The sequence below is a fragment of the Littorina saxatilis genome, linkage group LG1, assembly GCF_037325665.1.
Source record: "Littorina saxatilis isolate snail1 linkage group LG1, US_GU_Lsax_2.0, whole genome shotgun sequence".
NCBI classification, from domain to species: domain Eukaryota; kingdom Metazoa; phylum Mollusca; class Gastropoda; order Littorinimorpha; family Littorinidae; genus Littorina; species Littorina saxatilis.
This window is the reverse complement of record NC_090245.1, coordinates 72,220,701-72,243,044: the sequence shown is the minus strand read 5'-3', so window position 1 is coordinate 72,243,044 and position 22,344 is coordinate 72,220,701. Positions and strand designations below refer to the sequence as shown.

Sequence of the window (22,344 nt, the reverse complement as noted above, 5' to 3'; positions counted from 1 at the left end):
ATATACATATGTTATATTTGGATTACAAACAAGCTCTGAAAATTAAAAATATGAAAATTATGATTAAAATTATTTTTCCGAAATCGATTTAAAAACAATTTTATCTTATTCCTTGTAGGTCCCTGACTCCAAAAACATATAGATGTGATATGTTTCGATTAAAAACAAACTCAGTAAGCTAAAAAGAATAGACGTACAGAAAAGCGTGTTATCCTGCTCAGCGCGACCACAACCGCACTATTCTGCATGGCTTGTCGATTTCTCTGCCTTTGCCACGAGCGCTGGGCTGAGAAAACTACGAGTATGTGGTCTACGTTCAGTTTCATTCTGTGAGTTCGACAGCTTGACTAAATGTTGTTATTTCGCCTTGCGCGACTTGTTTAGTTTCAGGCCGACATATTGACTAAACGTTTTGATATTGCTTCACGCGACTTATTGTTAATTTGTGGCTTCTGTGATCGACTGCATTGTTTAATCAGGCTTCGTCGTTCTTGATTTTACTTTGGGGTTTCTGAATCAACAAGGCAGTACAGATGCATTCTTGTGGAGATAACAACAGTCATGATGAGTGTGTTCTGTTTTTATATTTAGTCAAGTTTTGACTAAATATTTTAACATCGAGGGGGAATCGAAACGAGGGTCGTGGTGTATGTGCGTGTGTGTGTGTGTATGTGTGTGTGTCTGTGTGTCTCTGTGTGTGTGTAGAGCGATTCAGACTAAACTACTGGACCGATCTTTATGAAATTTGACATGAGAGTTCCTGGGTATGAAATCCCCGAATGTTTTTTTCATTTTTTTGATAAATGTCTTTGATGACGTCATATCCGGCTTTTCGTGAAAGTTGAGGCGGCACTGTCACGCCCTCATTTTTCAACCAAATTGGTTGAAATTTTGGTCAATTAATCTTCGACGAAGCCCGGACTTCGGTATTGCATTTCAGCTTGGTGGCTTAAAAATTAATTAATGACTTTGGTCATTAAAAATCTGAAAATTGTAAAAAAAAAATAAAAATTTATAAAACGATATAAATTTACGTTTATCTTATTTTCCATCATTTGCTGATTCCAAAAACATATAAATATGTTATATTCGGATTAAAAACAAGCTCTGAAAATTAAATATATAAAAATTATTATCAAAATTAAATTGTCGAAATCAATTTAAAAACACTTTCATCTTATTCCTTGTCGGTTCCTGATTCCAAAAACATATAGATATGATATGTTTGGATTAAAAACACGCTCAGAAAGTTAAAACAAAGAGAGGTACAGAAAAGCGTGCTATCCTTCTTAGCGCAACTACTACCCCGCTCTTCTTGTCAATTTCACTGCCTTTGCCATGAGCGGTGGACTGACGATGCTACGAGTATACGGTCTTGCTGAAAAATGGCATTGCGTTCAGTTTCATTCTGTGAGTTCGACAGCTACTTGACTAAATATTGTATTTTCGCCTTACGCGACTTGTTTCTTTTTTTTTTTTTTTGTCTATTGGTAGGTTATCAAACACTTGCCAATGTAGAAACAATTAATGGATCGTAGATAAAACAATACGAAATTACTATGGTGTACTAATACTAGAACGTGCCAACTGAGTTTCATAGCATACCACAAGGGGCAAGGTGGTACCAGGCAAACAAGCAGACAGACACACAAACAGACACACATGGACGTGACACACATAGACGTGACACAAACAGACACACATAGACGTGACACAAACAGACACACATAGGCGTGACACAAACAGACACACATAGACGTGACACACATAGACACACATAGACACGCAGACAGACGCACAATACGTACGTTAGGTAGTTAGTTAGTTCGTTATGTCGTTAGTTGTTAGGTAGTTAGGTAGGAAGTTAGGTGGTTGGTTGGTAGGTAAGGTAGTTAGTTAGTTAGTTAGTTAATTTGTTAGCCATCCAGCCAGTCAGTCAGTCAGTCAGCCAGCCAGTCTGTTAGTGAGTTAGTTAGTCAGTTAGTCAATATGTGTGTTTGTTTGTGAGTGTGTGTGTGTGTATTTATGTGTGCGAACGCGCGCTCGTGTGTCTTGTGTTTATGTGTGCGTGTGCGTGTGTGTGTGCGTGTGTGTGTGTGTGTGTGTGTGTGTGTGTGTGTGTGTGTGTGTGTGTGTTTATAAGCGCGCGCGCGCGTGTGTGTGTGTGTATGTATGTATGTATGTATATGTGTGTGTGTGTGTATGTAAAACATACATTGGCTGTTGACAACAGGATAGCAGCAAATACAAAGCAACAAGAAGTACAACGTGCTCATAGTTGTGCTGCCACAACATAATCACAATTAACATTCATCTATGCTGTGGACATTGTTGCAAAAAACAAGACTTGCAAAAAGCAGCTGTACTTGTTAAAAGGGGTGTATAGACTGAGCTGTGTTTTGAAGCTGTACACAAGGACACACTCTTGACAGATGTTCAGTGTTTACGATTTCGAGGACAAGTAGTAAGTTCAGAAGTCGTTGGCCCTACTTTCAACGGGAAGTGTGTGTGTGTGTGTGTGTGTGTGTGTGTGTGTGTGTGTGTGTGTGTGTGTGTGTGTGTGTGTGTGTGTGTGTGTGTGTGCGTGCGTGCGTGCGTGTGTGCGCGCGCGTGTGTGTGCGTGTGTGTGTGTGTGTGAGGGGGGAGGGGGTGGCGGGGGTGGGGCGGCGATATGCACTTAGTCTAAATTAAATCTGTCAAAGCATAAAGTAATGGACATAACTCTCGGTAGAATGTTGTTAGTAAGTATCTAAAGTTGTCTCCCTTGGTATTTTTGAAATTGACCTTGAAACTCACCATACCAACGTTTTAATGTTGCTTCTGAGATAACAAAACCACGAATTGTCCACAACATGCATTAAAAGAAAACACAAACAAACGCAATGAATAAATAAACCGATGGATAAAAAAGAAAGAAAGAAAATTAAAACAAGTCGCGTAAGGCGAAAATACAATATTTAGTCAAGTAGCTGCCATTTTTCAGCAAGACCGTATGCTCGTAGCATCGTCAGTCCACCGCTCATGGCAAAGGCAGTGAAATTGACAAGAAGAGCGGGGTAGTAGTTGCGCTAAGAAGGATAGCACGCTTTTCTGTACCTCTCTTTGTTTTAACTTTCTGAGCGTGTTTTTAATCCAAACATATCATATCTATATGTTTTTGGAATCAGGAACCGACAAGGAATAAGATGAAAGTGTTTTTAAATTGATTTGGACAATTTAATTTTGATAATAATTTTTATATATTTAATTTTCAGAGCTTGTTTTTAATCCGAATATAACATATTTATATGTTTTTGGAATCAGCAAATGATGGAGAATAAGATAAACGTAAATTTGGATCGTTTTATAAATTTTTATTTTTTTTTACAATTTTCAGATTTTTAATGACCAAAGTCATTAATTAATTTTTAAGCCACCAAGCTGAAATGCAATACCGAACCCCGGGCTTCGTCGAAGATTACTTGACCAAAATGTCAACCAATTTGGTTGAAAAATGAGGGCGTGACAGTGCCGCCTCAACTTTCACGAAAAGCCGGATATGACGTCATCAAAGACATTTATCAAAAAAATGAAAAAAACATTCGGGGATTTCATACCCAGGAACTCTCATGTCAAATTTCATAAAGATCGGTCCAGTAGTTTAGTCTGAATCGCTCTACACACACACACAGACACACACACACACACACACACACACACACACATACACCACGACCCTCGTCTCGATTCCCCCCTCTACGTTAAAATATTTAGTCAAAACTTGACTAAATATAAAAAAAGAACAGAAAAAGTAAAGAAAAGAAAACAAAGAGGAAAATGGATTGAAACTCAAGCAACGCCTACACGTAGTTCTGGACTGATTAGAACACACACACACACACGCGAGCACGCACACACTCACACACACACACACACACACACACACACACACACACACACACGCACACACACAAATTGTTTGTTGTTGTTGTTTATTTCTTCTTCTTCTGTTGTTGTTTATTGAACGGTTTGTTCCCCGTTGGAGAAACTGAGTTACCAAGTACGTCAGTTGACGTCATACAGGTAGCGAAAGGGTTACACTCCTGTTACTACAGTCGAAGAGTCTGTGTGTGACAGTAAACCAGCAATTTGCCCGTTCTCTATCCGCGTTCACTGTGTGTCTGGCAAATGAAAAACAAGTCGCGTAAGGCGAAAATACAATATTTAGTCAAGTAGCTGTCGAACTCACAGAATGAAACTGAACGCAATGCCATTTTTCAGCAAGACCGTATACTCGTAGCATCGTCAGTCCACCGCTCATGGCAAAGGCAGTGAAATTGACAAGAAGAGCGGGGTAGTAGTTGCGCTAAGAAGGATAGCACGCTTTTCTGTACCTCTCTTTGTTTTAACTTTCTGAGCGTGATCTTAATCCAAACATATCATATCTATATGTTTTTGGAATCAGGAACCGACAAGGAATAAGATGAAAGTGTTTTTAAATTGATTTGGACAATTTAATTTTGATAATAATTTTTATATATTTAATTTTCAGAGCTTGTTTTTAATCCGAATATAACATATTTATATGTTTTTGGAATCAGCAAATGATGGAAAATAAGATAAACGTAAATTTGGATCGTTTTATAAATTTTTATTTTTTTTTACAATTTTCAGATTTTTAATGACCAAAATCATTAATTAATTTTTAAGCCACCAAGCTGAAATGCAATACCGAAGTCCGGGCTTCGTCGAAGATTACTTGACCAAAATTTCAACCAATTTGGTTGAAAAATGAGGGCGTGACAGTGCCGCCTCAACTTTCACGAAAAGCCGGATATGACGTCATCAAAGACATTTATCAAAAAAATGAAAAAAACGTATGGGGATTTCATACCCAGGAACTCTCATGTCAAATTTCATAAAGATCGGTCCAGTAGTTTAGTCTGAATCGCTCTACACACACACACAGACACACACACACACACGCACACACACACGCACACACACACACACGCACATACACCACGACCCTCGTTTCGATTCCCCCTCAATGTTAAAATATTTAGTCAAAACTTGACTAAATATAAAAACCAATCTGATACACTTCGCAGCCGACTCTGTTCTGAAACACCGGCACTCGTCACGAACGTGGCGGGATCAAAGTGGGCGGGGCCTGACAAGCTCTCAAGGCTACTACTATAACTGTAGTAGAGACGACCGTCTAGCCCGCCCACCTCGTGTCGAGTGCCTGTGCTTCTGAAACTCCTTGCTCTCTCGACATCTACATAATTATTCTCTGCAGTTACCATTTGCGCAATATCAATCCGCTGCAGAAGTCAGACGTATAATTTAATTTTAGCTTTCTTTGACATTAAAGGCACTTTACTTGTCAGTTTTTGGATCAAGGATTAGTTTCACTGGGATAATGTGACAGCTACTCAAATAAGGATACCCCCAGGGATACAATGACATAAGGCTCTGTATTTTTTCAAAGGCCATGTGGGTTGCCTTGAAACTTTCAGGAATGTATACCTACATACGAGACGTACTTCAAGTAAAATATATGATTATAACATGTATTCTTTTTTTTCTTTTCTTTTTTTTTAGATGTTAAGGAACATTCTGTTAAAAGTTTTAAAACTCGTCATAGGTTTATGTGATTTCATCCAACAAATTCATGACGCCGCATGCCTACACAAAAATGATACAAGTACTGCCAATGTGTCATTTCAGTGTATGTTTGCTAGTCATGTAAACACGCTTAACAATTTCTTGATGGTTGCCGTGCTTCAGCGATGACCAGTCATGCGTGACGGCACGATTGTTTTTTTCAGAAGCATTCGGCAATAATCGCTATATGTGGAAAACCGCAAAAACGTTTGATTTTTGCTTATGTGTTAACATGACTATAGCAAATTTACGCCATCGGTCATACTCAAATGGAACGTTGGCAGCATGCATGCATTAACATGACTGTATGCATTGTTGGGAGACCGCCAAATAAGTGCACAAGGGAATCCTTCATGACACTTTGATGTTTTTGTTTATTATTTGCTTTGTTCACATGTCAGAGGTCTCAACATAAAGCCTGTTTGCAGACTTTTCATTTCGTTTTTGCCAGTATGTTGCTTGGTTCGACTGTTTTCCTTTGTTGTCTGTTCTATTTTGTTGTTTTGTGTCTATTATTATCTTTTCTTCTTCTTTTTTTTCTTCTTGAGACACTCTCTGTCAAGGAATTTGTTGAGCTTGCTGACTTTGTGGTCCGGTGTTTGCTTTTTCGTGCATGGGGTTTCTGCATTCACACACTCATTCGTACATGTTTACACACTGAGTCACACACTATCATACACATGCGTACGGGATGATGATAACACGCGCTCAACCAAAACCTACGGCACACAACGAATAAACAGTTCAAACATTTCACCATTGACTAATCTTTATCATAGATAAACACAACAGAATATCTCACACCGAAGAATACCACAGTCCGTTATTACACACAGTACACTTCCATCAGAATCCTTGTTCTCAACACAGTCATGTCCTCGGCACCGACACATCCTCTGAGTAACTTTACGAAAGTCCTGGAAGTTAGTATAATCCGACACTGCCGAAGCATTCCTCTCTGTCCTCTGACACAAGTTCACTGTCATGTTCCTCTTGCCGCAGGCCACTAAAATTAAAACTAATCACTATGATTAACAAAACACTATCATTCCACAACCCAACAAACACATTCGCTCGCACCAGTCGCTTAATTAACGTTCATCAACACTTTGGCAAGGTCAACCTCGACCACTGAACTACACAGCAGGGGCGTCAGCATACGATCTCTCGCACAGCACCACTGTCAGTCTCTAAAACAAAGTACTAATAATACCTATGCAAATAGGAGAGTCTGCTCTTCCGTCAGACTGTTTCAATAGGAATTAAGAGACTGTTCATAAATAAGAGTGATTCCACGATCGCTCATGGGTACCGTAATCATACAATAACACCACCAAATGTTCCCTTGACACTCTCCATGCGATTCATAATAAGTATCCAAAGATTTGCACTTTGTTTTGAATATTGTATCCCATTTGTCACTTACCTCGCCCCTCAAATTTTTTTCAGCAATAAAATGTTACCTTTAAACAGTGAAGTTTGTTGATTTAGCTGCCCATATCTTCAAAAGTCGAAATTAATGTCGAAAAGATTGCTAGTTTGCCCACTGGGCGATTGAAAGAGAAAATGTAGATTTCTAATAATTTCTGCGACTTTCGACATCGTGCACATTTGACAGAATGATCTTTTAAGATCTGAAAGTGGAACGAAGTCATGTTTACATCGGCAAGCTACTTGTGCCCCAAAAGGTGAACAGATGTGTGCAGGATCTAGGCAGGGAACACAATAACCGTTCTCCTTACACTCATCAGGTAGCGTCATATCACTAGAGGGCAAGCCGCGGAGGGCAGATTTCATAACCCTCATGGCACGATCGTATTGACTCAGAGAGTGTCCGCCTTGCAGGAAAGAGTGTATCCCTACACTATTTGCTTGCAGTAAGATGCACCGTGCGGTCAGAAGCTCACGTTGGGTGTCACCCTCCAGACGACTGTAGTAGGAGCAGGCTTGCAACATCTGGACGTCGTTCTCGGCGGCTAGTCGTAACAGCTGGTCACGGTGGTCTGTGAGCTGCTTGTAGACTTCGCACAGCCACAGGTACTTCATCACACACTCCATGGGCAGAGAGAACTGGATCTGTTCTCCGATGTAGTGCTCGCACTTCTGCTTCACGTGTTCCACGTTGTACTCGTCTGCAAGCGACAGTAGGGGTTCTAGGTCTTCCTCTGCAACGTGTACACAGACTGTCAGGCAGAGAAGCATGAAGACATACGAATGTACATAATTATATATATATACGCGAGCATGCACGCACGCATTTGCAAACACATGTAATATGTACATGCACATACCAACCCTATGGGGTCCTGATTTGGCCTATATGGTCCGCAGCGCTGGACCCTTCTTCTTCTTCTTCTTCGTTCATGGGCTGAAACTCCCACGTACACTCGTGTGTTGTTGTTTTTTTGCACGAGGAATTTTACGTGTATGACCGTTTTTTACCCCGCCATTTAGGCAGCCATACGCCGTTTTCGGAGGAAGCATGCTGGGTATTTTCGTGTTTCTATAACCCACCGAACTCTGACATGGATTACAGGATCTTTTTCGTGCGCACTTGGTCTTGTGCTTGCGTGTACACACGGGGGTGTTCGGACACCGAGGAGAGTCTGCACACAAAGTTGACTCTGAGAAATAAATCTCTCGCCGAACGTGGGGACGAACTCACGCTGACAGCGGCCAGCTGGATACAAATCCAGCGCGCTACCGACTGAGCTACATCCCCGCCCCGTCCGCTGGACCCAAAAAGCAACAACAAACTAACTAACTAACTATACCAACCCTGCCAACTCTGCACACACACACACACACACACACACACACACACACACACACACACACACACACACACATTTTCACACTTACCCACATACAGAAGAATACATATGCACATGCACGCACACAGATGTTCCCACGCATCTTCCCCCCCCCCCCCCCCCCACACACACACTCACACATACCCAAGTGCATACAAACACACAATAAAACACACACACTTACATATATCCACACACACACGCACGCACGCACACACGCACGCACGCACACACTTACACACACACACACACACACACACACACACATGTGGTCATAGAGACAGGTTGACAAACGGAGTGACGTTCTTACCTGAAATAGCTGTCCATGAGTACTGAGGGTGCAGTTGCTTTAGCAAAGTCACAAATCCAGTCAACGTTTTACCGGGAAGCGGAATTTTTCTTGGTTTTTATATTTAGTCAAGTTTTGACTAAATATTTTAACATCGAGGGGGAATCGAAACGAGGGTCGTGGTGTATGTGCGTGTGTGTGTCTGTGTGTGTGTGTGTGTGTAGAGCGATTCAGACTAAACTACTGGACCGATCTTTATGAAATTTGACATGAGAGTTCCTGGGTATGAAATCCCCGAATGTTTTTTTCATTTTTTTGATAAATGTCTTTGATGACGTCATATCCGGCTTTTCGTGAAAGTTGAGGCGGCACTGTCACGCCCTCATTTTTCAACCAAATTGGTTGAAATTTTGGTCAAATAATCTTCGACGAAGCCCGGGGTTCGGTATTGCATTTCAGCTTGGTGGCTTAAAAATTAATTAATGACTTTGGTCATTAAAAATCTGAAAATTGTAAAAAAAAATAAAAATTTATAAAACGATCCAAATTTACGTTTATCTTATTCTCCATCATTTGCTGATTCCAAAAACATATAAATATGTTATATTCGGATTAAAAACAAGCTCTGAAAATTAAATATATAAAAATTATTATCAAAATTTTTTTTTCGAAATCAATTCAAAAACACTTTCATCTTATTCCTTGTCGGTTCCTGATTCCAAAAATATATAGATATGATATGTTTGGATTAAAAACACGCTCAGAAAGTTAAAACGAAGAGAGGTACAGAAAAGCGTGCTATCCTTCTTAGCGCAACGAATACCCCGCTCTTCTTGTCAATTCCACGTGCACTGCCTTTGCCACGGGCGGTGGAGTGACGATGCTACGAGTATACGGTCTTGCTGCGTTGCGTTGCGTTCAGTTTCATTCTGTGAGTTCGACAGCTACTTGACTAAATATTGTATTTTCGCCTTACGCGACTTGTTTTTCCTTGAAGTCTGAAGCAAACATTCGCTCAAACACGTCAGACGAGAAGGTTAGAAGCGCCTTGTAAAAGTATACCTGCTCTTCCTCGACAATAAAAACTAGGTCCGTTTTTTGGTCTTCGGTTTGAAAAGGACGGCATTCAACTGTCGAACTGGCCATTTTTTAATTCTTTTTTTTAACGTCCTCACAAATTCCTTCTGGCTGCATGGATAAGAGAGCTTTGCCCGGTTTGAAGTTCAGTTCGCTTTTCTGTGCACAAATGTGATTTACAATGGCAGTAAAACGTGCCAGAACATTCGACTTAAACGGCTGATACATGTATTATGTCACCATACGTGCGGTGCACAAGACGTAAAATGCCTATATTCGTGTGCTTGCCTTGTCGCTTGTCGATAGAAGAGTGATCAATAATTTCCTAAGAAAGCTTTTCACGGTTCTTTTCTCAAAAATTCAAAGCTGGGCTGTGGCATTATCGGCAGTAACCAGTAACGCCGATTTCCACCAGCTCACGCTCACTTATTTCCTATAATGGTTCGATAAAGAGCAGTGTACAATGAGTCCGGTTAGGGGAAGAATATACCTGCGCAGTTTCAGCGGCACAGACGACGCACGGCCTATTATTTATGCTGCGATGGGGATTTCACGAGTACTTAGCCTGTTTTCCTTTCATGCAACGAGTAGCGGGCTGGGATAAACTGCAGTGCGTCGTCGGTCCTGCTGAAGTTACATATATGAGAGCGGAGCCCCTTAGCGTCCTTTGAAACTACACAATACAGCAAAGTCATTCTTGAACGCATGTCGGGTGTGGAACTATCATAACGCATCGTCACTTTTTTGACACGTTTAAAAAACAAAAGATGATTTAAACGCCACACAAATGGAAAACCACATTTCAGCGTGAGCGTAAGACTCGTTCCGCAGTACTGTATTGGGCTATAGTGCGCTTGCTGACTGAATGACATTTGTTTGTTTTGCTGTAGGTAGACAGTACCCCTTTAAGTCATACGGAAATTGGCTTTAAGCCAAAGCACTGAAAAGAGTCCAGCCTATTTTTTGAATCGTAGGCTGAAAAGAACTAGGTACGTTTGCTATTGAAGACTCTTTCCTTGCTACAATGTAGTAGTTGCTAAGCGTAGCTCATATGACTGAAACAGCCCCTATTTTTAATAATAAACACGTTGGAAGTTGGACTGTCTCTGAGGTCAATACACACACGCACACACGCACACACACGCACACACACGCACGCAAACACATACGCACACACACACACACACACACACACACACATACACACACACACACACACTTACACACACACACGCGCGCGCACACACACACACACGCGCGCACACACACACACACACACACACACACAAACACACACACAAACACACACATTATTGTGCGATCGCATCTATTCACTAATTAATGGGAAGAACAACCTTTCGTTACAGCAAGTATAAGGGTAGAGCCCGGGATAAAGACCACTTTTTATTTCATGCTCCTGGCTTCTTTTCTAGCGAAAAGATATCCTCCGTGCTTGGTAGTTGGTAGTTGTTCTCTCCTCAATTATCCGGTAGGCATTTAAAGAACCAAATGCAATCGATAGGCATTCAGCAAATCTTAAAATACAGAATACTGTTGTGGATATGCACAATTTATCTATTGTCTTTTGCATTGTTGGTCTGCAAAACTCGACGATCAATTATTGATCTGTTATTCTAAGAAATGTTCTCGCAAGTTTAGGTATTAGGTTATTCTGTTTTGATTCCAATGCATCCTTCAAGAAGCTGGTTGCCACGAATGATTGCAAAACGTTGTTTTGGAAATAGGTGTTGGCCTGGTTTGACAATAAGCACATTTTGTTCTTGCAAGTGTGGTTTTACATCTGCATTATTGGAGAAAAAATGGAATTTGAAACAATATTAATATACAATATAAACATAAATGCCTCCTTTGTAAAGATTTAATTCAATGTAGTATTTGTTTTATTGTAGACGATGTTATGGATACACACTGTGTCCTTGTTATTTGGTGAGTTATGTCGAATGGTGGGTTTTTGACCATCAACACAGTTTGAATACAATGCATTATGTGCAGTCTTTAATACAAACTGATTCGCATATTACCATACCATATTTTTTTCAGGATTGAACTAACACAGATGGTGACATATCACCAAAGTATACTGTAATTCAATCAATTAAGTTGGTGTTTTAGCACTTACTTGACGGGCCGCGTATACAATCCTTTTTTATGGAAAGCCGTTTGGCTCATAACCTATACGCGCGTAATAAATAATTCATACGCGCGTAATAAATAATTCATACGCGCGTAATAAATGATTCATACGCGCGTACTAAATAATTAATACGCGCGTAATGATTGATTCATACACGTGTAATAAATGATTCATACACGTGTAAGAAATGATTAAATACACGTGTAATAAATAGTTACACGTGTATTTAAACATTTCTTACACGCGCATGAAATGTTAATTACACGTGTATTTAATCATTTCTTACACTAGTATGAAATATTTATTACACGTGTATTTAATCATTATGCTATTCCATAGCATAAGAAAAAAGATAAATTACACGTGCAATAAGAAATAAATACACGTGTATTAATCATTTATTACGCGTGTATTTATGTTTTATTACACGTGTAATGGTTATGAGCCAAACGGCTTTCCATACTTTTTAGCCGCGCGTCGCGCACTGCCGGGCGGCGCCTGCAGTCGTTCAGCACCTATAGTGGTCTAAGGTAGAAAACTCGTGTTTACTTCGATTGTATGGATGTTTAAAAGTTACTTCCCATGCTTAGTACTTCGGTTTGCCAAACTCTGATCATTCTTTCTTTATTTGGTGTTTAACGTCGTTTTCAACCACGAAGGTTATATCGCGACGGGAACTCTGATCAGAATCCAAAATGATATTGCGCAATTTTTGAGGAGAAATTTTTTTTATCAAAAGCAACCTTCTCCGTATGCTAGAACTTGACGATCCTTCGGATGAGGATTGGGTTTTTTTTTCTCCAGAATAAAGTCCCAATAGCTGCGATAGTGACAAAGAAAGTGTAGTAGGAACTGTGTGGGTTACCTGGACATCATGTGATCAGTTTCAATGAATCCTGTGTTTTGTTATGTTTGACAGTTTGTGATTCGGGATGCTCTGAGTGATCGCGTTTTCTGTCTTTGTTCGGTGTTAATTTTTTTCTTTCTTTGTAGAATAAAATTATACATATCATAGTTATACTCAACATCCTTTGGCACATTTGGTCAGTGACGATTGAGCTTCATTTAGGTCTAGTAGACAGGTTTGTTTACAGCTACTGGCTTCAGAAAAGATTTATGTCGGCAAGCTCAGGCTGGCAGGTGGAGACAGAGCCAGTCACAGTTTAATGAAACAGATTGTGTGATTGGTCAGAATGCCCAAACTCATTAAAAATTACCGGTCATCATTTCTCGATGAACACTAGATACAAAAGCCGTGGTTCATCTGCTTGCTGCAGGCGAGGCGCATTGATACAATATCATCTAGTCTCGGTTAGCATTGAGGTTCATTTTACAAGGCCAACAAAATACCGAGACCATAAGTTATGCGAAGTGATGACGCCGATTGCTTGACGAAAGTTGATGTATGAATACGTTTGAGGTCTGCAATGAATTGGAAACTCGAACGTTTATTTTCCATTTCCAAAAGGTGATGGAAGGTTGGAAAGAATGCACAGATTTTATTTACAAGAAAACTGATTTTATTTGCATTTTAAATGAAAATGCCAAAAGTGATCAGATTTATTTTGTAAATGTTGCTATCAATTCAGTGCCCCATGGCTTTTTGACCAATCAGGACGGATTCTAGGTGACCCTCTAAATGTGATAACGTTCAGGCAGGGACCCTTTTTGTTTATCACGCTAAAAAACAAACAAGACAAAGTGAAAATTTAAATCAACAATATCAGCGTGATTTATTCTAAAGAATGACACTTCAAATGCTGTCAGATAATAAATACTCTCTTTATCTAAAAAATACAGAAAAGCGAGTTTTGTCGGTGGGTGCTTTACGGAACAAGGCACCACCCACCCTCTGAGTGTGCAATGCCGACCCGCTCACTTGAAAAATAAATCTTCAAAATTCTGAAAGATCAAGTGAAATTGCGTCACTCGCTTTATGTCAAATGTATCTTTAGGTCATTTTCCATCCGTCTGGAGTCGGTTCTAAATCTGTGGCTCTCTGTTCAACAAGAAAATCCGAAGCAACCGAAACGCATGTTCAACATGGTTTATCTTGTGAGAGTGTTGTGTTAACGCATTTCACCTGTTCATATTCATCACGTAAGGTGAGTGATTGGCTGATCCAGGTCACGTGAATGCTTTGACTGACAGGCATATGACAGCCTGAAGGCTCATGCTTGATATCTTTTTTCTCGACATGTCTGTTATCATTTACTAATAGTCAGCATATTAGAAATACCTCATAATATCCTAAACATATATAGTTTGAACGCAAAGGAATCGCTAAAATGATACGAAATCTATCTTTAAAAAACACACCACTAAAAACACACCTGAATAGACAGAAAGAGCAAAACAAAACAATACGAAAAATCAGCAAGACAAAACCGTTACAATTCTTTACGTGAGAAAAAAGTTGCAGAGAGCATATAACGTTCAAGAACTAACAATTCATATCGTGTGTCTTCTTTGAAGTATTCAAAGATGTATCAAGTACTGAGGACTCTACTAGTTGTTGAGCCTTATTTGCCAGTGAGGGGGCTTAGGTTTTTGGTGTGTGGGTGACGGTACTTTGGGGTTCTTCTGTTTTGGTGGGAATTGAGACCTTTCTTAACGCCTGTCTAGCTGCTGTTAGCAGTTGATTCCCTCCCTCTTGATACAAGTCAATTGTTTCATATCTAGCACCGGCCTTTGTGTTGCCAGATTGCTCCCAAACAGCTCTTCCCGCGAGGCTGCCAGTCATGGGCCTTGCGGCTGGGACAGTTCCATCGCTCTCAGAAACGACCTCTGGTGACAAGGACGGGCGGTGATGACGACGATGAGGCGAGTTATGAGAAGGAGAAAGAGGAGGACGTGGGGGTGGGCGTTTTGGGGGAGGAGGTCGAGAAGAGAAGACGGATCGTGCTGACCTGCTACGAGTAGCATCTCCCCCTGATTGAGGAGAGTACATAGATGACGGTGACGTTGTACTAAGTGCAGTAGCTTCCGCCGGTCGAGAAGAAGAGATAGGTGGCAATGGCGTCGTGCTAATGGTGGCCTGTTCAACTGGTCGACGAAAAGGGTTAGCTGGCGGTGACGTCATATCAAAAGCGTTGTCTCCGACCTGCGTCATCGAAGGTGACTGAAAGCCTTTCTGAGCTTGACTACCTTTACCGATTTCCTCTGCTGTTACTTTTCTCATCTCGCGCTCTCGAACTTTTGCGGCAAGTTCTGATTGAAAACTACCATCCGCAGACTTTGGACGTATTTCCTTCTCAAAATCGTTCTCCGAGGAAAAGGAACGACGTGAACCCGACAAAAATGACGATGAACGTGTAGTTGTTGCTGCTCTTGAAGCGATGACATTTCCGTGATACATGGGTACAGCTGTTCCAAAGGCATCAGACTCAGAGGTTGACGTTGTGTCTGTAGAAGTGGTTGTGGCTGCTGACGTACTTTGACCGCTACTTTCCACATCATCATCAGCGACGTCAGACTCAAAAGAGCTGTTGGAATCACAAGAATCGTCGAGTCCAACTGCGTCCCGCATTTTCGGCAGCAGGTAATGCTGTAGACAACAATGGGGTACCATTTTAACAGAGTCTTTGAAAAGTCGAGGTCTGAAATAAAACATTAGCAGCAAAGGTTTGATATAGTCAAAGTCTCGAACGTGATGACGTATACTTGCCGTGGCACAGTGACGGGGAGAAAAAAAAGACAACAAACATTCTAATATAATAGGTGACCAAATAGTTCAACCTTTAAAAATTCATATATATTTACTCGTTATTTGTATAACCAGGTTGTCATAAGACTGCCATTATGACATGGGGCTTTTGGTGAACTCGTATATAGTTTTATCCTACATACGTGAGAGAGAACACTCATGAGATAACAATATCGTTCAATCCACACGTGTGTATACCATGTAAATGAGTTCGTGTCCAACGAGTCAGGCAAGGACCTGCTTTTCAACTGGTTTTGATGCCAAAGTCACCGAGACAAACGTCATTATGGAAATACTTTTGCCCTGCTGTTTCCCGTGGAAGAATTTTTAGAACTTTGCACGTCACGCTTCACTTTCTAGAGTGACGTTTATTTGCTTTGACGTCAAAGATTGCACAGGCTTTGGAAGAGATCGTGGTTCCAAAAGATGCGTCTTCAATTTGGACGCCTCGACTACGGGACGTTTTGAGTAAAATACACCTAAGTACAATATGTAGGATAAACAGAATACAACATGGCTCGCAGTTCAATATTTAAAAAAGCAACTCGTGTAAATCTGGTACGACACAGCAAGCCATGTAGTATTTTCTATATACGACTGTAGCTTGAGATTGGTATTATCGGTTAACATATCAGAACAGTTTTTAGCATGCATCAAATGCCTAAAAATGTACTAAACGCCTTATGACCTATAATATATAATAACATAAAATGGCAATGTGAGTCTGGATGACGCATGCATAACATTGTAACACAAATATTTTAGACTGTTTGACTGTAGGTAGAGCTATATGCCTACTTGCTCGCGCCGATGGTTTGTACAAGGTACATTTTGATGCAGAAAACAACCAAACTCATGGATTTTATATTGGATTGCGGGTGTTCAAACCTGTAGTTGTTAGTTTAAATGCGGCATGCTTGTATTGACTACTCCAGAGATGTATATTTTGGACAATTCAGCGTTCCGAACTTTTCAGTCGCTAAAAGTAGTGCCCACAAAGTGTAGCTTCTCAACCCATGAGGCATCAAGAATTCGGGCTTACTGGGTGGTTATTGTTTGGTTGCTGGGTGTTTACCGAACAATAAACACCCCTTCCAGTTTACAGAAGGAAAAAAACAACAGAGGGGAGAATAATGTCAGTTGCATTCTTATGACTACCTATGAATACATATTGTTAGATACTTACGTTTGACACTTGTTCCACATGTAGACGACTCAAAACGTTGCCGTTGTTGCACCCAATCCACAGCCATCCATCGTGGTCTTGGGCGAGAGAGGTGATGAAGCTTCCTGGTTTTTGCAGCAGATGAGAATTCAGGGACATAAACACGCTGTAATCTCCACCGGCTTCATAGTCTACACTATAGACGCCAGCAGCACTTGCCACAAGAAGAACATCACGATCAATGCGGCAGAAGAAACACACGTCAGTCGGATGAAAGCCGTGTTCTTCGCGGGGTCTGAATGTTGTCAGAGCCTCTTGTGGTTTTGAGGTAGGCTCCTGTGGTCGTTTGAACACAGCAACCGAAGCTTGAGGTGTGTGCAACTTCGCTCCTGACACTTTTTTTGATCCACCAAAAATAGATAAGCTCGGTGTGGATGCAGACTTCGCTGCCAGTTTTGCGTCTTCTGCTTCTGGTATAGCCGTGCAATACTGAATAACAGCAAAGTATTGCCCACTTTTGTGGGCAACTACAGTTTGTGGATTTTCTGTGAGCACACTGAACAAACCCGTGGAAGAGTCACTGCCAACTTCGAAGATTTTGTGGGTTTCTGCTTTTGATGTCGACAGGCTTCGCAGTGTGAACTTTTTTGGCGACTCTGGTCTAAAGCAGCAGAGAAAGTCTTTCAGCTCGCTATTTTGTTCAGTCGTTATCAAACCAATATCAACAGTTTTCTTGGTGCCAGTCAAAGTACAGAACACAACCACCTCGCGGTTGGATGTTGATGACAGCCGTGGCTGCTGAAAAGCAGAGTCCAGTCTGTGTTGTTGAAGTAATGTCCCATCTTGGTTGTAAATGCCCAGGACAAGTGTACCAGCATCCGCAGCATTAGCGGGAAGGGCAATGGCTCTGTCTGAAAACACAACGCATACCCTCCCATCACTCAGGACTTGAAGTGCTTGCACTTTGTGTGGAACAGTCATTCTGATTGACAAAACCATGTCTGATGACTCACTGCTTGTGTATGCCACTTTTGGCAGACCAACGAAGCGTTTCAACTCCTCTCTCCACTGACCGGAAGGTTTAGCTGGGAGGAAGACGTAGGCCTGGCTCAGTGATGTGTGTGAAACAGGCGCTGCTGACAGTGTCGACAGGAGAGACCTTCGTCCGATGATATCGTAGTGTGTATTCTTTGCTTTCATCGCCTGTTGTATCTGCTGTTTGCTTTCTTGAAGAATAGTTGCCTGCATTTCTAGGTTGGTGATGCGTGCACACAGCTCTGCACGCCCGTGCTCCTCGGCAAGGTCGTGTGCCGACTGCAATGTTTCTGCAACGTACTCTTCCAGCAATCTCTTTACCATACCTGCTCGATCTTCAATCGCTTCTTTTGTGGATTCAAGAGATTCTCCAAAAGCATCGTAGGACGAGCGCGCCTCCTGGAGCTCATTTGTTGTGCTGCTTATGGCTACTTTGACCTTCTTGAGCTTTGAAGCAATCTGCTTCTTGTAGTCATGTGCTGCTTTGTCGACGTCTCGTGTTTTGTGTCCCTCGTGATCAGCCTTCTTACATCGACTGCAGACCAGTTCGTCACATGCCATGCACATGAAAATTAACGGTTTAGTCGGATGATCTTCACAGTGAGGGACTGACTCCATTAGGTTTTCGGGCAAGTAATTCTGATCAAAGCTTTTTTCAACGAAATGAGGCAGAAGGTAGGGAATACTGACTCACTCACTTGATCTTCTCTGCGCAGTCAGGCGATATGCCCACAAATAGAGCAAGAAACCATTCTACTAGTTTCAGTAGCCTTTGTGCAGTGTGCATCGAAATGTACTTATCGAACAATGTCCCCAACCTTTTTTTTCTGCGTTGCACTCTGTTCTTGGCATTTACTGATATATATTCCCTTCAAACTAAGGATTATGCAGTCTACTTTAACCTAATATAGCATTTCTATGATGTTGTTATCGTTAAACAAAAAACGCTACGTAGGTGAAACATGTAGTCACAATTTGACCTCGTGTATCATGTGTTTATCTGTGCTTGCCGATGTAATGGCGAAGAGTTTTATCAAGCCGCTGATAATATCGAATTACGCCCCTCACACCTGTGTTTACGTACGTGTGTGTGTGTGTGTGTGTGTGTTAGTGTGTGTGTTTCAGAATTAGTTACGTAGGTCGACAGAAGTGTCCAGGGCTGAGGTGCACAAAACGAAACTGTGTTCCAACCAACAGGTTTGAAAACAAGCCGCGGGGTCTGATTGGTTGAAGCGCAGTGCGTATTACTTGCTGAAAATAATTTGGCATATTGACTCAGGTATAATTATCACCTTTTAAATTATTCGGCATATAATGCACACTCTGCCCAGGTGGCAGCCAGGCTGTTGACTTTAAATATGGTGTGCAAATGTGCTGCTGCTCGTTCCCCGTGGAAAAGAACAGTCTGGGCAGCTCTCTGATCTATCTCAACCCCATTTTATAATATGTACCTCCAAAAATCTGAGAAATTCATGTCTTAAAAAGGGAGTCGTAAAATGGAAGTACATATACAAAAGTTATGAAAAGCAAATCTGAAATGCAAGGTTTTAAAGGGAGAAGGGTGTCTTAATTCGAAGGAAGGTTATACAAGGGGGGTTCCACTGTATCACAATTTGGCAAGCCATAATTTCAAGTGGTCTTCATATCACCGACAAGATAGTTCAACAAAACGGAGGGGATTTCCCTGCAATGTATACATATCACTATCATGTAACCTTTGCTCGTACCTACGGTGTACGTATGTTACTGTTCCCTTTTTGGACCAGCTAGGGAGTCAAATCAAGAATCTGTTGCTCCTTGCATTACTTTTCAGCAAAGCTGCCCCACTAAAATGTGTTTAAATCTCGTAATGCGGATCTATTTTACAGCTAAAAAACAATTAATCGACTTTTGGTTCTTAGTGCACAGTGGACACCCTCCTCTTTTTACATTTAGTCAAGTTTTGACTAAATGTTTTAACATAGAGGGGGAATCGAGACGAGGGTCGTGGTGTGTGTGTGTGTGTGTGTGTGTGTGTGTGTGTGTGTGTGTGTGTGTGTGTGTGTGTGTGTGTGTGTGTGTGTGTGTGTGTGTGTGTGTGTGTGTGTGTGTAGAGCGATTCAGAGTAAACTACTGGACCGATCTTTATGACATTTTACATGAGAGTTCCTGGGTATGATATAAAAAAAATATTTAAAAAATTTGGATAAATGTCTTTGATGACGTCATATCCGGCTTTTTGTACAAGTTGAGGCGGCACTGTCACACCCTCATTTTTCAATAACATTGATTGAAATTTTGGCCAAGCAATCTTCAACAAAGTCCGGACTTTGGTATTGCATTTCAGGTTGGAGGCTTAAAAATTAATTAATGACTTTGGTCATTAAACATCTGAAAATTGTAATTAAACTTATATTTTTATAAAACGATTCAAAATTACGTTCATCTTATTCTTCATCATTTTCTGATTCCAAAAACATATAAATATGTTATATTCGGATGTCGTCTGTCATATGAGCGTTGATGCGTTGAGCTGTCGTTATGCGCCATACATGGCCCAGCTCATCCGGCTTCAGCGTGTTTTTATATCGGAGTGATCCTTCTCCTAGACTGGTGGCTTTACAGGGCTGTCGAGTCCAGTCTACCCGGCTATTTGGCCATAGCTGGCTGGTTTGTTTATCTGAGGTGACCTTCCCCAGGGCTAGAACTTAAAATGCGGCTCTTGTTCGCATGATGCTCCCGTCATTGGACACCTGGGGTATTTCTTGAGTGTAACAGTGCCACCTGTTACCCCGCCCCCTCCTGTTGGAAGCACCGCCAGTTGGTCCGCGACTGCTTATTCGTCCTGGCAAGCCTGGCTTATTTATTTTTTTATTTACGAGGATTTATATCGCGCACATATCTCACCACACAAGGCGACTCAAGGCGCATGTTACCTATTAATGCCGTGTGAGATGGAATTTTTTACACAATATATCACGCATTCACATCGGCCAGTAGATCGACTGCCTTTAGGCGCTGCATCCACCTTTCACGGCCTATTATTCCAGGTCACACGGGTATTTTGGTGGACATTTTTATCTACGCCTATACAATTTTGCCAGGAAAGACCCTTTTGTCAATCGTGGGATCTTTAACGTGCACACCCCAATGTAGTGTACGCAGCTAACCTCCATATCTGAAGGCCATCACACTATCCGCCACCTGTGAACGCGCTTGGTTGGGGGTGGTCGCCCCTACTGTCCCAGGATATTCGGATTAAAAACAAGCTCTGAAAATTAAAAATATAAAAATTATGATTAAAATAAAATTTCCGAAATCGATTTAAAAACAATTTTATCTTATTCTTTGTCGGTTCCTGATTCCAAAAAAATATAGATATGATATGTTTGGATTAAAAACACACTCAGAAAGTTAAAACGAAGAGAGGTACAGAAAAGCGTGCTATGCAGCACAGCGCAACCACTACCGCGCTAAACAGGCTCGTCAATTTCACTGCCTTTTGCACGAGCGGCGGACTACGGTCATTGTGAAAAAATGCAGTGCGTTCAGTTTCATTCTGTGAGTTCCACGGCTTGACTAAATGTAGTAATTTCGCCTTACGCGCGACTTGTTTCATAATACCTTTCACACTCCGAGACAATCACGTCTTAAAAAGGGAGGGAGTCGTAAAATTGAGGTTTATCTACAAAGGTAATGAATAGCAAATCTCAAATGCAAGGTTTTAAAGGGAGAAGGGTGTCTTAATTCGAAGGAGGGTATTAAAAGGGGGGTTCTACTGTATCATAATTTGGCAAGCCATGATTTCAAGTGGTCTTTATATCACCGACAAGATAGTTGAACAAAACGGAGGGGCTTTCCCTACATCTTTTGCCTACATTTTCTGAGAATCAAGATGCAGTTATGATTGATGTATGGAATATTTAATCATTGACGAAAGCAAAACTTTCACTAGATCTTCGACCTTGTGGTTTTTGAAGTGGACGGACAAGCAAATGATAATGAGAAACGAACGGAAAATGAGAATCATGTCAATTAGGAGTTGCTTCTTTAATTTCAAGATGCCATCACAACTTGTAATTACATTATGTTATTTTTTTGCACAAGAGCAATTTCTTTTAACTTGAAAATTACACGGTGATAGTTTATAAACTTAAGTTTAGAGTTTAGAGTTAGAGTTTCTTAGAGTTTCTGTTAACGTATAACTTTGACAGCAGCAACTGCAATGCGGTAATGTTGCTCGACGCCATGCGATGCAATTCCAGTGAATGTGGAGATTCCAGACCAAGGAACAAAAGGTTTAAATTTCTAGTAACTTTCTGGTAATTCTTGAAGAGGTTTTCTTTTGCTATAAAGCACACACAACCAGATTTGGTCCCCTGCTCATGTTATTTTTAACAAATACAATGTTTGTTGTTGGTGTGGTTATTACCTTGACTTAGTCTTTACACATTACCCTCACAATAGAGGTCCTCA

At 41.0% G+C, this 22,344-nt stretch overlaps 2 protein-coding genes across 2 annotated transcripts in view; both read right to left on the bottom strand.

Annotated features, from left to right (window-relative positions):
• Window positions 1-3,954: 3,954 nt before the first annotated feature.
• LOC138977883 (uncharacterized) overlaps window positions 3,955-22,344 on the bottom strand; it is an 88,678-nt gene continuing 70,288 nt past the window's right edge. Inside the window, exon 4 of the mRNA XM_070350498.1 lies at window positions 3,955-4,160. Coding sequence (XP_070206599.1) covers window positions 4,150-4,160 — 11 coding nt within the window. The 3' untranslated portion in view covers window positions 3,955-4,149. The remainder of the gene's footprint in view (window positions 4,161-22,344) is intronic.
• LOC138977873 (uncharacterized) lies at window positions 11,139-18,957 on the bottom strand. Its single transcript, XM_070350482.1, has 2 exons — window positions 16,876-18,957; window positions 11,139-15,530 (listed from the first exon to the last, which is right to left on the bottom strand). The coding sequence occupies exons 1-2, from the start codon at window positions 18,505-18,507 to the stop codon at window positions 14,526-14,528; spliced, it is 2,637 nt and encodes an 878-aa protein (XP_070206583.1). The 5' UTR covers window positions 18,508-18,957; the 3' UTR covers window positions 11,139-14,525.